General features: G+C 39.4%; 1 protein-coding gene across 1 annotated transcript in view; it reads left to right on the forward strand.

The window, feature by feature from the left end:
- Positions 1–6,581: 6,581 nt before the first annotated feature.
- The window catches only part of LOC134629546 (integrin alpha-L-like), a 28,159-nt gene continuing 14,048 nt past the window's right edge, over positions 6,582–20,692 (forward strand). The window contains exons 1-15 of the mRNA XM_063476964.1: positions 6,582–6,683; positions 10,648–10,722; positions 12,528–12,657; positions 14,214–14,296; positions 14,390–14,475; positions 14,562–14,676; positions 16,100–16,230; positions 16,332–16,474; positions 16,619–16,769; positions 16,982–17,117; positions 17,214–17,287; positions 17,876–17,993; positions 18,185–18,327; positions 19,923–20,069; positions 20,156–20,353. Of these exons, the coding sequence (XP_063333034.1) occupies positions 10,680–10,722; positions 12,528–12,657; positions 14,214–14,296; positions 14,390–14,475; positions 14,562–14,676; positions 16,100–16,230; positions 16,332–16,474; positions 16,619–16,769; positions 16,982–17,117; positions 17,214–17,287; positions 17,876–17,993; positions 18,185–18,327; positions 19,923–20,069; positions 20,156–20,353 (1,698 nt within the window). The 5' untranslated portion in view covers positions 6,582–6,683; positions 10,648–10,679. The remainder of the gene's footprint in view (positions 6,684–10,647; positions 10,723–12,527; positions 12,658–14,213; positions 14,297–14,389; positions 14,476–14,561; positions 14,677–16,099; positions 16,231–16,331; positions 16,475–16,618; positions 16,770–16,981; positions 17,118–17,213; positions 17,288–17,875; positions 17,994–18,184; positions 18,328–19,922; positions 20,070–20,155; positions 20,354–20,692) is intronic.

Consider the following 20,692-nt stretch of genomic DNA (forward strand, 5'->3'; position numbering starts at 1 on the left):
TTTTTTATACTGGTTTACTTGTAATACTTGTTTTTTTTATTTGCCTTTTGGATTCACTAATGCCCTTGCTGTTTTCCAGGCATTAGTTGATGTCTTTTTTAACATATTTGTATTTCTCAGCTTATATATATGGACACAGCAAGGTCTTTGTGGAAAAAAAATGAGAATGTCATCTGTCCATATCTATGTGAAGGTCAAGAAATGGGAGTTTCATGCACTGCTGTCAGATCTCCATCAAACAGGGAACTCGAGGATGAGACATATGAAGCAGACAAATCGGGCTACTGACTGTTTATTCTGCATCGATCTGAGGATAGAAAACAGAATATATTAGTGCAGTCACTAATTTCATCCCTTTTGTGAGCTTAATTTTCCATTAATGTGGTGTAATGACATCCAAGTTAAGTCATTTTTTTTTTAAATAAACATACATTTTAATGCGAATAAGCAGAATTCATAAATAAGGGAAATGGTTCTCAGTACTGATTTTTTTCAGGCTTTCGTTTGTAGTCTGTTTGTTGTTAGAGTTTTAGTAACCATTAATAAGTCCACACAGACAAACAGTCTGTGTGGACTTATTAATAGAAAAAGAAGAACTGCATTCATCAGAATGTAGTATTGAAACTGTAAAATGATGACTGAGCCTTTTATTGGCTTTTTCTAATGTGCCTGAATTCTTACATGAGGCAGAGCAAGATATTTTAGCCTGGATAGCTGTTGACCTGATTAAGTGCTGTTACACTTGTCCTACATCAGATTATTTAATGAAAAAGTGTAAGGTCTTGAAGAAGAGTTATTTATTGTAAGTGAATCTCATCTATACCTTTGTTACTTTTTTCTTTGGGCAAACTAATTCAACTGAAAATGTGAGTGTATGGTGCTGAAGAGAGACTCTAATAATCTGAATAATCAACTGTCATCTTAAAGGCCTTTAAACAGAAAGAGCAAAACCTTGCAGATGCATTTTCCCTTTTGAGCAAGTTGTTCTGCAACAACAGGAGAAACTTACCAGTAGATCTTTTTTTGTCCACTTTTTTACATTCAAAATCTTTCCACTAGAGAAAATAACAGAAAAAAATTACATACATAGAAATTCCTAAATCCTATAAATTCACAGTTCTGCATGTTTCACTGAATTCAAGGCCACTATTATTTCAAGCCACTAAAATGTGCTGAACATTTATAAAACTGATTCAAAGTCTGGATTTTTTATAATTACTGGCCAAAACCTTCACAGATGAACCTGCACTGATGTTCACAACTACTACATAACTCTGATATATGTACGGCACTTTCTGTGTCTCAATGTAGTAACTGTCACAATGACTGAAAAAACTTTTATTCTAGCGTCTCAGCTCATACCAGCTTTTTCTTTTTTCTTAAAACAGTCTTTGAGAGCAACACCTCGCGTCTGCAATGATCTGGAAGGAGTATTCAACACAACCGTGTGTGGTTTGAGCCTTCCTGTTTATGGCAGCAGATCCTCTGTGAGTCATACTGCAAGCAGATGCCCTCCTAACAGACAAAATCAAGTTTCACAACGCAAAACTGAAACTTTAGTTTTAGCAACCAGCGTCTGCTGTGTAGAAATTCTCATCTATGAATCAGGTACAACGTCTTTGTCATTTCTTCCCACAAAAACGCGACGATTGAATGTTCTTTCCACGTCTCTGTAACAACTGCTGCAAACAGGTACTACTGTCCAACATAATACAAAGGCAAACATTTTCTCTAACATATTTACTTTGATTTTTAAAGCAATACCTTTTTCATCCTCGGTGATAATCAAGACTCCCACAGGACCAGCATCCTGACCAAAAATTATCATGGCAAAATATGAAATTAAAGGAAAATAAACAGTATAAGTATCAGTATTCACACACTGCATCTGTTTTAGCATTACATATAGGATAAGGCACTTAATTACTCTACAGCAAGAGACCGTCCACCAGACCTGATGATCAAACTTAACAGAATACTTTTTATGTAAAGCTGCGTTTTTAAAATGCTCTTCACTGATTATTATTTAGTAATTAATGTATGTTTGAAGACACTTTTCAGGAGCATGTTCGAGCAGCTTCTGAACTTGTCATTAACTTTGCCATTCTGCTATTATGTGGTGGGCAGGTACTGTAAAGCAAAAAAGGCATGTCATGGTACGGCTGTGTGGCAGGCAGGATGTAGGACCCAAACACAAGACACTCAGACATAGGAAATGAACTCAAAGAGGCTGCTTTATTGCAGTGCAAAAAACTCCATAAAAACAAACACACACAAAACAAACCTAAACTACAAACTGGAAACTGATACTAAACACTAGGAAACCTGGAACGAGAGACTGGGGACGCGGATCACAGGGAGCATGGAGGGAACCACACACAGCATGACGAGGTTATGACGTGACACAGAGCAAGGAAAACACAAGTCTTAAATACACTGAGGGATACCGAGTGAATGAGACACAGGAGAAGAGCAGAGCTGGGAGTAATCAAACATGACGAGACCAGGGTGAAGCAAAAGTAGAAACACTGACATAAGACAAGGGACCGTCAAAGTAAAACAGGAAGTATAACACAGAGACGGGGACTTAATGATAACACAAAATCAAAACACTGGGTCACCGACCCAGGACTGTGACAGAAGGGTTTTAATATGATGTTCATGTGATCCACTAAAGTGAAACTTAACACTATATTTTGTGAGAGGGTTCTGGAGGTGACTTTTATTACCTTTGGACAGGTAACAGAAACTGGAACAGACCAATCACATTTTTAGCTCTACAACTCCAGGAAAAAGATGCCACATAAGAGATGACCTTTATGTCTTTCTGCTACTTAACGCTAAAAAACGAGAAGATGAATAAATCATTAGAATATTCTTCGCCAAAACTAAATTGCAAACTTGTTGGACACACAAAACAAGCCACATTATATATATATATATATATTTTTTTTAAATCACAAGCGTTACCAGTGAGTATACTCTGGATAATCCTTCTTTCTGACTCTTAGAATGACCAAAAATTACCCAAAAGTGGGCTCAATGTTTTATTCATTGTGATATGAAATGAGTGACAGAGCCCATAAAGTCATCACCAAAAAAGCATTTCTCTGTACAATGAAATTCTTTCTCTGCTGTCCACACACAGATGCTGGTTAATATGTACAATAGAAGAGTCTGATAGCAGTGGGGAAGAAGGAGTTGCTGAGTCGAGATACTCTGGATTTCACACTTCTAAACCTTCGTTCCGAGGGCAGAAGTGTGAACAGTCCGTGTTGGGTGTGTGGGGTCTTTGAGGATGGAGGCAGCTGTCCTCTGGACTCTGCAATGTTAGATGTTCTGCAGAGAGGGCAGCAGGGTCTTGGTGATCTCTACAGTTGTTATCACTCTCTGCAGGCATTTGTGGTCCATAGCAGTAGTGCTACCATACCATGCAGTGATGCAGCTGGTCAGGGTGCTCTCCACAATCCAGGTGTAGAAACTGCTGAGGATCTTGGCCAACATCCCAAATTTCCCCAGCCTCTTCAGGAAATACAGCTGCTGCTGCTGAGCCTTCTTGACCAGAAGGCTGTGGTGTTCAGTGTGCAGGTGAGGTCCTCAGAGATGTAGACGGCCAGGTACCTAAAGCTGCTCACCCTCTCCACTTCAAGCCCCCGGATGAACAGAGGCTTGTGAGGTCTCTTCTTCTTCCTCATGTCCACAATCATCTCTTTTGTCTTATCAGTGTTGAGGGTGAGGTTGTTCTCCTCACACCATGACACCAGACCGGCCACCTCTCTCCTGTAAGCAGCTTCGTCCCCTCCAGTGATGCAAACGATCACTGCAGTATCGTCCGCGAACTTTAGTATGGTGTTATCCCTATTGGATGCAACACAGTCGTGGGTGTACAGGGTGTAGAGGATGGGACTGAGGACGCAACCCTGTGGAACGCCAGTGTTTGTAATAATGCTGCCTGCCAGTCATAAAGTCCTGTGGTGGGTGGATAGGGTTGGGTTTAGCCGAGTGTTGCCAGCTTGTGAGTGAGTTTGTGTGGGATGACAGTGTTGAAGGTGGAGCTGTAATCAACAAAAAGTACCCTGATGTATGAGTCTTTCATTTCCACATGGGAGAGGGAATTGTGAAGGGCAGCAGCGATGGTGTCTGACGTGGACCTATTGGGCCAGTAGGCATACTGCAGGGGATCCAGAGTGTCTGGGATGTTGCTCTAGATGTAGGCAAGCACCACTCTCTCGAAGCACATTGTAATGAATGGAGTGAGTGTAACTGGTCTATAGTCATTTAGATATGTGAAGATATGAGTCTAAGGATTTTTTTTAACAACAGTCTAAATATTGCTGGACTATCAGGAGATGATGTCATCCCTAGAATCAGATATTGTATTCCAGCTACAGTCCTGAGTCTTCTTTGTCCTATTTTCTGTTTTATGATGCTTCAAAGGGGCTGACACCATCTGGCCAGGGCCTGTCTATGCGCAGTTTGCATGTTCTCCCTGTGTCTGCATGGGTTCTGTCCAGGTAGTGTGGCTTCTTCTCACAGTCCAAAGACAAGGAAACGGTAAATGGACTGGTTCCTATATAGCGCTTTTCTACTCTGAGCACTCAAATCGCTTTACACAACTCGTTCATTCACCCAATCACACCCATTCACACAAGCACTTTTCAAGTTTGTAGTGCTATCTAACTAACTAACATTCATACTCCGATGGAGTTAGTATCTTGCCAAAGGATATTTAGCATGCAGATTGGAGCAGACTAGGAACAAATCACCAACTTCCGGTTAGTAGGTGACCTGCTCTGTAGCTAGTAGCTAGTTAGCAGGATTAGGTTAACTGGTGATTTTAATATGCCTGTAGTTGTGAATGTGAGTACAAATGGTTGTTTGTCTGTGTTACTCCCGCGACAGACTGGCGATCTGTACCCCAACTCCCACATTATGGTAGCTGGGTCAGGTTCCCCCCAGTTGATGAACGGTGTGGATTGAAGCCACACTGTTGTAATAGATGCATCATGGGATTTTTCATTGTTCTGCTGAAATATGAAAGTCCTTCCTTGAAAAAAGATGTTGTCTGAATGGGAGCACAAGTTGCGCAGGTTATTCTGCCTTCTGCACATGTAGTTATAGCACTTAAACTGTCACTTTTATTATACCCAGAGGTGGGAAGTAACAAAGTACAAATACTTCGTTACTGTATTTAAGAACTTTCAGGTATCTGTACTTTACTTGAGTAGTTATTTTTCTAGCATTTTTTTACTCCCTACATTTTTAAACAAATATTGGTACTTTCTACTTCTTATATTTTGAAAATAAGCCCACACAAAAGATGAGCGAGCACAAAAGGAGCAATGTTTTTTTAATTGTCAGGTATTTTCAAATACATTTCTATCATCTCAACAAACATCAGTGAACACACAACCTGTTTGTGTGTAGTTTGTCACACAGTGTGTTGCTAGTTAAAGGTTCAGCTGCTTATTTCAGAGGGAGAGAAAAGAAAGAGAGCTAACTTCGCTCAAAGATGGAGAAAAATAAGAAAGACAGAAGAGGAGAGGAAGAAGAGAGGTTAGATTTAAAGGTGAGGACTGCTCAGTGGGATTTGATAAACTGGAAATGTAAAGCTTACATGTAAGTTCACATATAATCTTGATGTTGTGTTCACTCTGATGTAAATTAGCCCCATCTGAGTCTGTGAGTTTAACAGTTACAAAGTCGGCTGCCTTCTTGTTTACATCAGTCTTTAAAAGGAAATTTTAGATCTCAATGACATTTTCAACTGGATGAACAAATATAATAAAATATTTGTATTACTGGCTTTTACAGCTTATTTGACAGGAGTGAATACATATATAGAGAGAGCGAGAGAGTGAGAGATAGAGATAGAGAGATCTTAATGCTGAGAAAAGCAAAACTGCCCACATAGACTGTGCTTTATTCACTTTGAATAAAAAAACTTGTAAAAGCAACTTTAACAATATTATTTTGGAATTAAATGCACAAAAGGGGCAACTTTAACTGGTTCTGACTCCCAGTTGAAATATTTGTGTAGGCTGAAGTCATGTGCAGTGTAAAAAGATCTTTTAGTGCTCCCTCCTGGCAGATCTGTGTATGTGCAGAAAGACAAAAAGTCACATCAAGTCGTTTTCTGTGTACAAACGTCATGTTTGTCAGAAGCACTAACCAATGAGGATGAACTCCAACAAGTACAAGCTCACCTTTTGAACTGCTCATGTTTTAAAGTAAACCCTTTAGACAAAACAACACCTCTGAAACGGACTGACAGTATAAATCTGTAAACATCTCTTTCCACATTTTTTAAAGTGTTAAATTTTGTCCACTATATAGCTTCCCAATATTATATTTTTGTAGCTTTCCAAAACCAGTGAACAGTCGAGAGTCACTGGACTCAAGTGCAGCCTTTTTTCTAATGTGTGTGTGCGTGTGGAGTCCTGCCTGTGCCCCTCAACAATAACATTTAACTATTAATCACAATTTTGCTAAATAAACGGATCTGGCTTGCATAAGTCACATGATGACCATCAACCAATGCTCGCCATTGACGGCAGAGCGCGCTGGTTACGAGCCGGGAACGAGCTCGCAAAGAGCACGCGCATTGTTTTCCTCCTGGGCTGTGCGGAGCTGTAAGAGAAACACAAATGAACTGGGAAACCAGACTGATGCCGCAAAAAACAGTAAGCAGGGTGTACAACGTACACTTCAGTCTTCAGCACACGGGAGTATTAGCTTATTATTTACACGTTGGCAAGTTGTCTTGTAATGGCTTGCCATAGTCTTGTGGCAACTGACGAATTGAAACACATGAGCGTGCTGTGTTTGCGACACACATTAACTGTCCTTTTATAACCCCACAAGTAGTGCTGGTCATTAGCCGGTAGCTAACTGAGCAAGGCTGTCATGGGTCTGTAGCATTGACTGTAGAAAACATGGACGACGCGACTCCGCCTCCTCCCATTGTGCAAAAATGAAGCCAAAATATCCCGCTTGTGGAGGCTGCCATCTTGCAAATTTGGAGCCAGAGTCTGCGCAGTAGTGACTTGAGGTGGAGCGACTGTGTAACGCTCCCGCCCACACACCCGCTGGACGTGACCGCAAACACGCCCCCCTACACTTTTTACGTAGCCCGGCTGCTCGAGTTTTTTGCTGGTTTACCGCGACTGACGACTCGTTTAATTAAGGTAAATACAACCATGTCACTGTTATAAAAAAAAGGCACACAGCTTATCATCTTATAGTTCTAAAATCACTTTGTTGTTAATTCGTTAGCTAGATTAGCCGCTAGCATACGCGCTGTGTTGGAGGCTTGTTGCTAGCTAGTTAGCGATGCTACACACCTGCTACTCTAATAGTCTGTGTTATTGAAGGATTCAGCACTTCTTATGTTTGTTTTTATCCATTTTTAGACAGCGATGAGATCAGCTGCACACTCTACAGAAGCCCAGAGTTACTGTTAATATCAAAAATATAATGCTGTCCTTTGAGATTTTAACATAAGACTGTGAGTGTGTAATGGATCTAAAACTGTTTAAATCTTCAGAGCCCTCTACAGCCTGGTAACATGGAAATTTTAAAAACATCAGCAGAACGTTTCAGTAGTGTGGTCTAATTTGTTCTTTTCATTTAATAATAGAGTCACATTCACCCTGGAGAGAAACTAGTGAGGGAGACCATCAGGACCAAGCTGGGTTTCCTGGGTGCAGAGGTTTGGAGAAACTTCTTCCTTTTCTTTCATCACAGCTGTCCTGTGCCAGATGTTCTGTTGACCGACTGAGAGAGACTTCATTTAAGAAACACCAGGAAGACTGAAGCTCATCGCATTGATCAAGCAGGACTCACGATCTTCACCAGCAGCTCCCTCACAGGGAAATCTTCAGCACTCCTCTGCAGGCCCGATCCAGGAGATGGATAAACCCAGCATTTCATGAACACTGTGATGGAGACCTTTGGTTTGTGTAATGTTATAAATACTCGGGTACTCCCCAGAGGCTCCAAACTTTTACATAAAGATATTATATTCAGTCCTGTAGAAAGTTATATATTTAAAAATATATGATCCTCTCTGGTTACTCTGGTATGAATAACTCTGAATCACTTTATGGTAAATAACACACTATCTGCAAAAAACTGTGAAAGAATTCCAGATGACAAGTTTGTAGTTCAACATACAAGTGACGACCTTTGACCTTCATCAGGTTTTATTTAATTGTGTCAGAGAAAATCTCATGTGCTCTTCATGCAGCTGAGTACATCAAGTGTTTAAAACAGAAGGTGTGCAGGTCTGAGATCAGCAGCTTTGTGAAACACCAAACTGAGGTCCTGTTAATGCTGATATATAGTGACACAGTTACATGAGTGATTAATCCTTTTGTTTTTTTGTCTTTAACTTTATCAATAAAGCTGCAGCTTTCACTACAGCACGTGTGGTACGTTAACCTTTGTACTGTTTTCATCAGTTCATTTTGCAGTTAACATGTGAACATGTTGGATGATCTGTCTGCTGTCACTGGGTGGTGCTGAGGTCTGAATCTGAGGGCAGCTCCTGTAATCACAAAGAGAACAGAATCATCACAAACTCAAATATAAATTTTATCCCTCAAAATTGAAATAAAGCTGATTCTTCTGTCCTCACACACTCAGGATCTGAAGTTCTCTTACATTTTTTCAGTATTACAGTACACTACAGTACTTTAATCCATAGTTCCTGATTAATGAGGAGTTACTGAAGTACAAGCTTTTAAAAAAGATGTTACTGTCTTTACAGATGTGGCAAGAGACTGAAAACATGCTGTTGTTTGCATATATTTAATAATCAGCTCTGCACAGGAGCTGAAGCAGAGTGCAGCCTGTTGCTTTTACAGTATAATACTTGTAATAAAAGTACAGTAACAGTAATTAGTGACTGATTAGCCCGGAACGTTTCTCTTGATTTCTTTAGTAAATTCATTCACCTGCACAGATTAGCTAAACGAACCCTGACAGCCTTGTGCTCGTCTTAGCTAGCTAGGTCTCAGGAGCTAGCTAAGGACGGTAGTTACGGATTAGCTTACAAACACGATTAACTTACCGAAAAAGTGCAGCGGGGCCTCGGGTCCTTCTGTCGGGTAGTCCAGTTTACTGAAGAACACCTCAGACTGTCAGGTTAAAACACTCGGTCGTGTTTTCGTAGCGTAAACGCTGGCCCGCCTCTCAGAGCCTACGCTCTATCTGCTATTCCCGAACAGAGATACGCAAGTTTCTCCGTGACTGCAGCTGTCAGTCAAAGCTGCTATGATGACGTTACACCCCAATTTAACATCACCGCGGTAGGAATTAGAATCAAACTTATAGGAAAGGAGACCCCTTGGACATCAATCAGCATGATGAGAACTATTGATAACAAAAGAAAGAATCTTTGGAAAAAAATTATCTAAGGAGAATAAATTTATTTTAGTCTGACCCCAGTCCCATCCACTAACATGGAGGAGGCGGGGTGATAGAGACGTTTTGGCTTCATTTTTGGGGGAGCTGTGGCGTCGTCCATGTTTTCTACAGTCAATGGTCTGTAGCTCTGTCCACCGTTTTAGGGATATATTTAGTTTTAAAGTAAGTTACAGGGCTTTTCCCTGCCTTTCTGGGGTGCTTATTTTTCACTGAAAACTATCTAATATGCATAGCCACGTAATTATGGATTATTATAATTACGCTATAAAAACACTGTAGTTTAAAGAAAATACATTAAAACAGATTATATTCGATTAATATTTCAAATATGACCAAATGCCGATTTTACAGGAACAAAATTATTGTATCTTTACACAGATAAAATAATAAGCTTTGTGCTTTGCGCAGTGGATAGTCAAACAAACTGAATAATCAAAAAGACATTGTTTATAGAACTAGGAATAAATATTAAGGGAAGGATTCTGGATCAGCACCATAATGCAAACTTGTGGCCATAGTATATACAGTATTCTGGAAAACGTATAAAATATCACTGTGTGTGTGTGTGTGTGTGTGTGTGCGCGCGCGCGTGCGTGCATGCATGTTTTATGTAACAGACTTTATTTAAATTAAAACTTATAAATAAAAACAGTAATAAACACAATTACAATAGTTTGGTTCTATAACATTTTTCTATCATTATTTTATTATGGATTAGGCGCAAGAATTGTTAAATTTTGATTATTAATCAGCTAACACCTCTCCTATGGACTTTTTAATGGGAACATATTTAGTTTGTCATATCAACACAGCCCCGCCCATCAACACTATCAGCAGCAGGAGCAGCAGCAACCCCTCAACAGCAACATTGTTCCCTGTCAGGTTAAACAAAGGCTACGTTTGCTTTGCGTTGTCCCCACCTGATGACAATGATATATTTTGATAAGATTCCGTATTAGATTATTGATTAATTTGGGTTTTTGTTATTCGGCCTGGTTCTGTCTGCCCCTTTTTAACTTTGAGAACCCGCCCCTTCAAACATCTCAGCACGGCCCTGTGTCCAGATAAATGAGAGGTGTGACCCTCCCATTTATCTTGAATCGGGAGTATCCTAGCCTCTGAGAGTCTGGGGCTGTTTGTGTTTCCTCCAAGTTCTTGAACCGGGCATCCTGTTTATTGCTCACTAAAATGCTGGCTTGTGTCTTAATCCTATTTCAGACTAAGGGATCGGACTAGAGCAGCACAGGACGATGAAGGACCACATAGTCTGGCTCATCTGTACAGTGGCTGTTGGTAAGATTTGAAACAGATTTCTACCATTTGAAATAGACAGAGATCCTTTGTTTGTCTGGGGAAAGAGTTGTGGGAGGTTTTCTGATTATGAACTTTGTGTATGCACTTCAAAAACAGGCAAGTGATTTCTTCCACATGCTCCCACTTTTAGAAACAAAGCCAATTCAGTTCTATTTACATAGTACTAAATTGCAACAACAATCATTATATTATAAGGTAAAGACCATACAGTAATGTGGCAAAAAGGACGCCTCTGAAACTGATGAAATCTTCCCTTAAACCTTTGTGGAGTTGTTTGTGTTACGTTAAAAGAGCAGATTGTATGAGTATCTGTGTTATAGATCTAATTTATTGTATTTCTTTTGGACACTTTCTCATTTCAAATGTGTAAAGAGTAATAAATATATCCAATGTTCCTCTGATCCTCTAGGATAAGCTAGCTAACTATACATAATCACATTCAGGAGCTGGAATTCCTGAATGTGTTATGTGTTCCTGCACATGTGTTATTATATTTAATAAAAAGTGGCCTCCTCCTAACCACAGAGGGAATTGTTTTACTATGGAGGGAGTGTTTTTTCAACTGATGGAGTACACAGAGCTCACATACAGTGGAGGAAATAATTATTTGATTACTCAGAAAACAATGAGCTGCCGGGGGGAGCAGCAGCGCTGCTCGAGAGAACCCAGCAAACAGATTTTCCAGGACCTGGGTCTGGCGCTCTGCCTGGTCCTGTAGCTTCTGCAGTTGTTGTCAGTTACCCAGTCAGAGCGCAGGGGTTTCCAGTAGTTTATTGACCATGTTGTTGTCTCTAATGAACAGTAAAATATATCGGTCCCTGGAAATGTATCAGGGAAGCCCACCCAAGTAAACGGTGTGTGAGAAACACCATATATAGAAAAACGTGTTCATAGATAATGAGTGTGACAAGGCTCACTCACTCATGGATTCCCTCCAAGCACAGAATACCAACAGTTCATTCAGCTCTGACAAACACATTATCTCAGCACACATATACAGTGTTGTGGAAAAGGGTTTGCCCCCTTCCTGATTTCCTATGTTTGACATTGAGTCCTTTACAGCTCTGTGGAAGAATTTTGGCCCACTCATCTTTTCTGTATTGTAATTCAGCCATATCAGAGGGTTGCTGTGTTAGTTTTATGCCAGATGTAATGGGACACACAGCTTCCAAAAAGTCAACTTTTGTCTCTCCAGTCCACAGAGTATTTTCCCGAAAGTCTTGGGGATCAAAAAGATGTTTTCTGGCAAAAATTTATATTTCGCACATGGCCATATAGGTTTAGATTTTTTTTTCCCCCTCAATAAATACCATCATTTAGAATATGCATTTTGTTTTTACCTGTGTTATCTTTGTCTAATATTTAAATTTGTTTGATGATCTGAAACATTTAAGTGTGACAAACATGCAAATAAATGAAATCAGGAAGGGAGCTAACATTACACCTTTGTACATCATATTCAGTGGACCTGCCCTGTTATCTAGTCCAGCTCTGGGCGTGCTCTTTTCACACTACCTTCTCACCCCGTTCCACCATGTGCTCTTTGTACTGCCTCTTCTTCAGGCCACAGCATGATACTGAAATAGGAAGAGAGTGACTGATGCAAAGTGATCAGTCTTACCCGACTCACTGCCCCCAAATGATTCAGGCACACCTTTCCCATCTGCAGCAGTGCAAAAACCGCATCCCGTATAAGCTGTGCTTTTTGTTTATTGGTGATGCAGGTTTAATTTAGGGTATTACAGTCTTAGTTAGTATCAATTTCATGCTTTTCACTTTCTCAGCTTCAACCATCCCTTCCTGTTTGGCTTTTAATATTGACACAAGAAATCCTGAAGTCTTTCTGGGTGAACCAGGTGATTTCTTTGGATACAGAGTGCTACAGTACTTGAACAAGTCTAGTAATAACAAAGGGTAAGTTTGCTGCTCGGTTTGTCACTTCAAATACATATCTATATATTTCTCTTTTTCTATCATATATAAGGTACTGTGACAAAGTGAATGAACAGCTGGAATACTCTCCACTTGTCTCAGAAGTATTAACTTTTTATACATGAAGCACATTATTCTCTACATATGTTTATTTGCTATGTTTGCCAGCGTAACATCGCTTCACTTACTATCCAGGGTTTGTTTGTGTAAGCATTGCATTGCAGTCAAAATCAAGTCAAATTAAGTTTCACATATATTGAAGGTTACTGTAAATAAATGGGAACCTGAAATGTCTGCTTACCTACCACCTTCCATGACACACGAGCCAGACTACTTCACACACTGCTGTGATGGATTGTACTTTTGACTCAAGACATCGTATAATACTGTATCCTGTGAGTGATCTAACACTGTTGAAGGCACTAATTAAAACTCTTCTGCTGCACTTCAAACCCAACGTTCAACGTAATTACATAGATTTAGTAGAAAATGTAGTAATAATTTAGTAAAAATCCATTTTTTAAAATAAATATTTAAGTTTCTGTAACATTTCTTCCTTTTTAAGTGCATGAAACTAATCGTTTTTGACTAATTTGAAATACTGCATGGATGAAGGAAACCACATTTAACAGTAATTTCAAGGAACTGAAAGTCAAATGTCCTTTAATACTGTAATGAGCAGGCATAAGCAGGCACGAGACGCAGTGAGTGAGTAGCTGGTTATTTACTGTGACTGGTATCACACGTTGGAGTGTGCAGTGTGATGCTTTCCTTATTAAAGAAAAAATATATTTCTGATGAATTTAAACCATTCTGATCCTTTTACAAAGTGTGTAATGACCTTTGGTGTTCTGACTCTGTTCCTCCAATCTTCTCTCTGTTTGTCTTTTTGTTCCCCCGCTTAGTTTATGTCAAGTTACTCTCGTCTCCTTTTTCAGTTGTCTTCCTGTTGTAAGTTTGGATATTAATATAAAGGAGTACAAATATATCCTAAAAACTTTCATATTTAATGAACCATCTGTTCTTCAAAAATAAAGTCTTATTATCTGTGCATAACAGATCAAAGCAGAGCTGAAAACCAAAAAAGTGAGACTTCACTTTTTTGTGTATTTTTGAAACATTTTACTCTGATTCAAACAACTAGTTGAGATCTTTAAAGACTTTTAACTTTTTCTGTTTTAACTCTCGTGTGGTAACTCCTTTGCAGTTAAGCTGTGTATTCTCTTTGAAAAAAAATCTTCATATTAAATTAAATAATATAAACTTGGGGGGTGAGACAGGTTTTACAAATGAGTGAAGGAGTACTGAAACTTAAAGCACACAGAGTGGAGAGTGATTGGCTCACAGAAGGCAGGCAAGAAAATGACTGGACTAGAATAATGAGGTTGGTATGAATTTGACTGCGTGGGAAAATGTAAACGATGTAAAGAATAGACTAGGAGCTGAACACCCAGGAAAGCAGGCAGATGATTACAGACTGTCCCCATAGAACTTATGCATAAACTTTATTAACTAATTAGTGTTATCATTTTCCACAGGATAGTCGTCACTGCACCTCTCAGGCTAAATGGATCTGGAGGAATTTACCAACCTGACCAAAACAAGTGGTTCAACCCTACTGGTATCAACAGAATATTACACAATTTATAACGCCATTAAAATATAGGAATACATTTCTGTAAAAGTTTGTGTATTTTATAATAAAATGTTTCAGTTGCAGAGGACCTGCAGTCAAACACAACAGCAGTCAAACATCTTGGCTTGTCGATCGCTGCAGATTCCTCCGGCTCCAGGTTCACTGTGAGGAAATCACTCTCTCTCCTCATCACTATGAGAAAAACAAATTAATATGCAGAGCTTTATTTAACTTTTATGCTCTGATTTAGGTTTGCAGTCCAAGTTTGGTGCATGAATGCAATGAGAACTCCTATCTGAACAGTATTTGTTATGAGCTCTCTGATCAACTCCAGAAAATCTCCTCTTTCAAACCCGCGTATCAAGGTAAAGTGTTCCTCCATGTTTATTTTAGTAAAAGTAAGTAAGTAAAATGTATTTATATAGCACTTTTACAGATAAAATGACAAAGTGCTTCACAATAAAACCAGAAATATAAAATCTGACGTAATCTGAAGAGAGATGAAAGTAAAATAATCATCTCAAGTTCTGCCTTTGAAACCAGTAGTCTGAGATTAGAGATGTTTCTTAGATTATAAAAACAGTTCCAAGTAGTAATCAGAGTTTCTGATACTGTTTTCACTGTTTAACTCTTCTTTTAGAGCACCATATCCTCGCCCTGCTCACCTTTACTCATCTTCCTTTTTCGACTCTCTAGTGTTATTTTTCTCTGAGAAAATCCACAAAATACATCAAGTCCTGGCCTCTGAAGTTGCCTGTAGTCTTCCCTCTGTAATTCCTCTCCCATTACACTGTTTTTCTGCTTTCCAACTTCCTTCTGTCACTGATATTTCAGATCTCGTCTGTGGGTTAAAATCTTCTACCGTCTTTGGAACTCCTTCCTCCTGAGATAAGAAACATCACTTCCCTCCCTCTTTTTAAGTTCAGATGCAAAACTCACCTATTCACATTAGCCTATTCCACATAAATCTTTCCATCCTGCTACTTTAATTTATTTTATCTATTTGCTCAACGTTTTATCCTTATTATTTTGTAAATTGTTACGTTTGTTGTTGTTATAGCTTGTGTACAGTGTCCTCGAGTGTTTTTTAAAGGCGCTTTCTTAAATAAAATGTATTAATATTATTATTATTTCGATTTTGTCTGTATTTAACTGGAGGAAGTTGCCATTAACCATTGTTTGATTTCTGACAGACAGTTATTTAAACAAGACCATTTATAAAACTTAGACGCTTTGAAAGAACAATATAACTGAATGTCATCCGCACAGAGGTGATAAGAACTATTACTGCAACGTCTGATAATTTGGCCTAGAGGGATTATATAAAGCAAAAAGAGAATCGAACCCGAAACAAATCATTGAGGGCCCCCAAAGGGCAGAACTGATGTTTCAGACAAAACTTGATACATACAGACAGTAAAAGATCTTTCACATAGATGCAACATGAACCATTTCAAAACAACACCAGTAATCCCAAACAAGCCCTTAAGCCTATTTATCATGATCCATGATCAATGGTATCAAAGCAGAGGTGAGATCCAGTAGAACCAGAACTGTTTACTTTCCAAAGTGTGCTGTGATCAAAATGTCACTAGGCATTTTAAGTAAAGTAGTTTCAGTGGAATGCAATTTGCTCAAACCAAACTGGAAAATGTCCATTACGTTATTTTCTTCAAAAAGTAGTTAAGTTATTCTGCTACTGTTTTTTCAACAATCTGTAATACAAATGGTAATTTTGACCTGTTACTGTCTGGAAGAGTTATGATTAAATATGTTTTATTTTCCCAGAATGCACCAAAAAGACAGTGGACCTCGTCTTTCTGTTTGATGGATCAGCGAGTTTGAGTCAAGAAGAATTCAACAGAAATAAAGATTTTATTGTGGAGATAATAGGCAGCCTGAAGAACACGTCGATCAAGGTCAGTTCACTACTGCAACATTTAAGCATTCACAGCTTTTATTTGTTAAGATATATTTACCGTTTAGTGTCATATCTAAATAATTTATGTTGGTTTTTCAGTTTGCAGCAGTTCAGTTCGCCACCAAACCAAACAAAGTGTTTGACTTCAACGACTATGAGGCTGGCCGTGCTCTTGATAAACTTATGAAAGAAAATCATTTAAAAGGTCTCACCAACACAAACAGAGCCATCGAATTTGTTCTGTAAGTTCAGTTATAATAAAAGACAAAAGGCTCAACACAACTATGACATTATTTGCATCTTAAGTTTGTTGATTTAGTGTTAATGTGTTCATGTTCACAGCTTGGTTTATTGTGTTACAAAAGCTGTTTTTACTTTTGTTTCAGTGATGAAATCTTTGACAACAAAGCTGCAGGCGCCTCTCCTGATGCAACTAAAGTTCTGATTCTAATCACAGACGGAGATCCCTCTGATACAGACAGAAAAGGGATAATTAAAAGATATGATGAGAAAAATATAATACGTCTTGTTATTGGGGTAATGTCATATATCATGCCTCCTTTTTTGTCACGTGTGGTTTCATCTGTTCACTTCTGTATAACAATCATGGCTCCTTTTAATATATGTGATGAATATGAGTTTATTGTTGTGGGTCAGAACAAGTAAATTCCAATTTTTATTCTAATGTTGTGTTTTTTTCTTATGCTGATGTCAGACTTTCATGTTTTAAAGCTGTGTTCTGGTTTCAGGTCAAGGATGCAAAGCTGGATAAATTTAGGGCCATCGCTTCAGAACCAAAAGACAAAAATGCCTTCAAAATAGAGAATTATGATGGACTCACAGGACTACTGGAGAATTTTCAGAAAGATGTCTTTGTTATGGAAGGTGGCGTCTAATTTCATTCCCCAAATCAAGAATTCATGTCATCTCACCTTCCACATGTGCAGCTGTAACGTGTACTCACTGATGATCCATATTTAGGTTCCAAAGTGGCTCAAGCAGGAAACCTGACTGATGAAATGTCTCAGAGTGGATTCAGCGCTGTTTTCAACAAGGTGAGCAAAATATATCTGAGCACCTTAAAGAATCATCTGGAGATCAGACTAAAGCAGGGGTCTCAAACTTAAATGAGCTGTGGGTCACTGCCTGCAGTGTCATCTCATGTGAGGGCCACTTTTAGTGTTCAAGTAGTACAAACAAGAAAACACCCACAAATATTTCCGAAAATGTAGTGTTTTGTTTGTTTTTTAAAATTTCAAATATTGTATAACAAGACAAAACTGCAAACATGAATGCACATTTTTTCTCACATTTAACTAACTTAAGCCTTTCATTGACCTACCAAATAAGCGAATCGGTACTCTCTTTCTGGCCAGACACAAGTGCAGACATAAATGTACAGTGAAGTAACTTCAAGGGCCGAATTGCATTATATTTCTTCACATCAATATACGGAGTCTGAGTGAAGGGCTTTATCCATGCTAAATTTAGCACTTCAGCATCCTTACAACTTTTCTGCTGCTGAATAACTGGAAAATGAGTCCAGCTGCAGCAGGTCAAATGACACAGTTGATCTTCTGCTTCCTTTTCTAACCATACCTGTGATGTCTGTACTCCGTACACCTGCACATTCCTGTTTTTAGGAAACACTGATTCTGGGTTCAGTGGGAACAAACAGCTGGCGTGGTTCTCTCCAAGAACGTCGAGATAAAACAGAAAAACCAATTCAGGATGAAGAAATGGAGATGGACTCCTACATGGGTAAACTTTATTTACACATTATCTGATGTTTCTTTTTTAAAAATAAGATTTTGTTATTTCACTCAACACTTGAACAAATGAACTCTGGAAGCTTCCAGTCTAAATCATTTTTAATATCTTCCAAGTACAACAAATACACGTATTAGGTTTTCAAATAAAAACATGCTGCATGTTATATTTGCCTCTTGCAGGATATTCTGTCTCTGTTGGAGAGAGGGGTGGTGTTTCTTTGTATTTCACTGGTGCACCCCGGTTTCAGCACACAGGACAGGTCGTACTTTTCAAACAAAACAGCAACAACTGGGTCACAGAACAAAGAATAACTGGAGACCAGGTCGGTAACTTATATGGTAATTTTATTCTTCATATGGCTCAGTTTTCTTTGGAAGTCATTCTGTGTCCCCATGTCATTGTTGATACCTGAATGCAGTTTTGCCTTGAAACAAATGCTAATTTTCTTGATCAAATCTACTGTTATTTCTACTTTAAATCACTTCTAAGTATAGATCAGTGATTCACATCAACAATTATAGAAAGGTGCTATATATTATAAAGTAAAGACAGTGAAATATTAGAGAACCACAATAATCAGACGATGAGCATGATCAAACACTTTATTGAACTCTAATAACAGGAACAAATCTTTAGCAGACTGGTTGACATAAAATAAGACAGAACATAAGAGCATGGAGAGAAACCACAAATGTCAAACATTACACAACACAAAGGGTGGCGTGCCCACTCCGGGTCGGGGATGAGTTCCTGCCCTAAGTGGAGGAGTTCAAGTATTTCGGGGTCTTGTTCGCGAGTGATGGGAGAAGGGAGCCGGAGATCGACAGACGGATTGGTGCAGCGGCCGCAGTGATGCGGACGCTGTACCGGTCCATCGTGGTGAAGAGGGAGCTCAGTGTAAACGCGAAGCTCTCAATTTACAGGTCGATCTACGTCCCTACCCTCACCTATGGCCACGAGCTGTGGGTAATGACCGAAAGAACGAGATCGCAAATACAAGCGGCGGAAATGAGCTTCCTCCGAAGGGTGGCTGGCCTCTTCTTAGAGATAGGGTGAGAAGTTCAGCCATCCGGGAGGGGCTCAGAGTAGAGCCGCTGCTCCTCCACATCGAAAGGAGCCAGTTGAGGTGGTTCGGGCATCTGACAAGGATGCTTCCTGGGCGCCTCCTGGGTGAGGTGTTCTGGGCATGTCCCACCGGGAGGAGGCCCCGGGGCAGACCCAGCACACACTGGAGAGATTATATCTCTCGGCTGGCCTGGAAACACCTTGGTGTTTCCCCGGATAAGCTGGAGGAGGTGGCTGTGGAGAGGGAGGTCTGGGCTTCTCTGCTTAGGCTGCTGCCCCCGCGACCCGGCCCCGGATAAAGTGGAAGAAGATGGATGGATGGATGGATGGATTACAAAACACAAGCTAAAGGAGAGAGAAGACAGAAGTCACCAAGTTGCAGTAGTGATGTCGTACAGGGATTGAAAAGATGGGAGTGGAAGAAATATGAAGTGCATCATCAGCTGCACCAGTAGTCTGAGTCTAAAATGATGATAGCGTTCAATGTTTGCAACTTTCCAGACTTGTGCAAACGCAAATAAACTCTGTGGCTACACAGAGGAAACCAAAGAACTTGTTTGATCTAATAAAAACGGTTGGAAAAGAAAACTTGTTCAAACCACCATAAAGGATTACACTTACTTTGCAGGCATACATGTCGGTTTCTGGAAATGTTTTTAGGGATTCTTGTTTTTGTCAGCATGATTATTTTATTTTGTGAAATCATATTTTCTGTGCAGTAATGTTGTGTTCTCTGTACATGAAGCATTTTCCCTGCATTGATCATTTTTGAGTCACATTTTTTGATATCATTAAATGATATAAATTCATAACTAAATAAAAACTAAACTAATGATATAACTAACTTGTCAGATTGGTTCCTACTTCGGCGCCGAGCTGTGTTCGGTGGATATTAACTCAGACGGTGACACTGATTTCCTGCTGGTGGGAGCGCCAACGTTTTACCAGCCTCAGGAGAAGAAAGAAGGTCAGATCTACATCTACACTCTGACTGATGAGGTGAGCCACCACTTTGTGAGATTACAGTGTGACACTCAATGCTTTTATGATCAAACTCAATGAACTAATGTCCTCCTTTCTCATAGCTGCAACTGAAAAGTGAACTGATTGTGACGGGACCATCCATGGGTAGATTTGGCACCACCATATCCAGCCTTGCAGACCTGAATGGAGATGGACTCCGAGACGTTGCTGTCGGAGCTCCGCTTGAGGATGATAACAGAGGTGCTGTGTATATCTACCATGGCAACAAGCAGAGAGGAATATGCAGCACTTTCAGCCAGGTGAGAGACGGACAGAGGCACAAAGGTGACCATAAATAATCAGCAATTTCAGTTTCCCTTCTTATGAATCCCTGCTTATCAAACTATATATACATAAAATATATTTAAAGCTACTGTGTCATCTTCATCTGGTTATTACATTCCTCAAGAGCCCCTTGAATTAAAAACTTTATTCCACAGGACACCGGGCCAACAATTCCAATGACTTCAGATATGAAAACACCTTATTTTTATAAAAAATCTTGGTCTTGAACCTGGGGTTTAAATATTGGACTTTATTGTTCTATATTGGTTTCTCAGTTGCTTATCAGTAGTATATAACTGATAGGTTTGCTCGTT

This window comes from Pelmatolapia mariae, linkage group LG6, assembly GCF_036321145.2.
Source record: "Pelmatolapia mariae isolate MD_Pm_ZW linkage group LG6, Pm_UMD_F_2, whole genome shotgun sequence".
NCBI classification, from domain to species: domain Eukaryota; kingdom Metazoa; phylum Chordata; class Actinopteri; order Cichliformes; family Cichlidae; genus Pelmatolapia; species Pelmatolapia mariae.